Source organism: Gadus macrocephalus, chromosome 14 (assembly GCF_031168955.1).
Source record: "Gadus macrocephalus chromosome 14, ASM3116895v1".
NCBI lineage: Eukaryota > Metazoa > Chordata > Actinopteri > Gadiformes > Gadidae > Gadus > Gadus macrocephalus.
This window is the reverse complement of record NC_082395.1, coordinates 2619711-2620634: the sequence shown is the minus strand read 5'-3', so window position 1 is coordinate 2620634 and position 924 is coordinate 2619711. Positions and strand designations below refer to the sequence as shown.

The following is a 924-nucleotide window of genomic DNA, read 5'->3' as shown; positions in this document are numbered from 1 at the left end:
CTCCCGTACAGAAGAAATTGTGTTTATTATGTTTGATCTTCATTGTGTTTCTGATACTCTTTTGTTATTCTGTCTCAAAGGGCGTAGTGAGCGACCCCAACGCTGCAGTACGAGGTGTAGCTTTCAGTACGATGTTCAGGCAGGGTGCAGAGTAGCGTGGGCTGGTGGTGCACACACAGACACACTCACACAGACGCACACACACACACAGAACCCCCTCCCCCCACACACACACACACACAGAACCCCCTCCCCCCCCCCCCCCCACACACACACACACACACACACACACACACACACACACACACACACACACACACACACACACACACACACACACACACACACACACACACACACACACACACAAGCACACATTCCAGAACACACCACCACACTTTATGCTGGGTGTCTTCGTGGCAAAGTCCTCCACACCGCATCAGAATCCTGCACCAAGCAGAGCTCCGACTGAAGAGGAGCCTTTCCCAGCCTTTCCTGCATTCGGTATTCTGGCTAACAACCCTAACTCTAGCCATGTTTAAAGTCTTTGGGTTCTATAGTTTAGTATTGGTTCTAGGGGGTTCCTATTGGTTGGGTTCTATGTATTCGTTTTTTGGTTCTAGGGTTAGTTGTAATAACCGCTAACTTAATGGTTAGGGTTAGTAACCCCTAACCCTAACCCACTTGAACACCTAACCCAAACCGTAGAACTGAAAACTGTGCCAACTTCCACTCTGGCTCTTTGGAATACTGTAAGCTTTTCCCTTCCCATAGGCTCGGTTTCCCTGCTTAGTTTTTAGATTTAGCTATTTTCCTATCCTTTAGCGAAGCCACTGCGGGTGAGAAGTGTAAAATAGTTAACAGAGATGAAGTGGATGCAGAACGAGCGATAAAAGTTCACTGAAACTGCCCATTTTCCCCTGG

The 924-nt window shown here is 47.9% G+C and overlaps 1 protein-coding gene across 1 annotated transcript in view; it reads left to right on the top strand.

The window, feature by feature from the left end:
- LOC132472380 (protein kinase C-binding protein NELL1-like) overlaps window positions 1–472 on the top strand; it is a 125715-nt gene extending 125243 nt beyond the window's left edge. The window contains exon 13 of the mRNA XM_060071986.1: window positions 444–472. Within this exon, the coding sequence (XP_059927969.1) occupies window positions 444–472 (29 nt within the window). The remainder of the gene's footprint in view (window positions 1–443) is intronic.
- The last annotated feature ends 452 nt before the right edge of the window (window positions 473–924 follow it).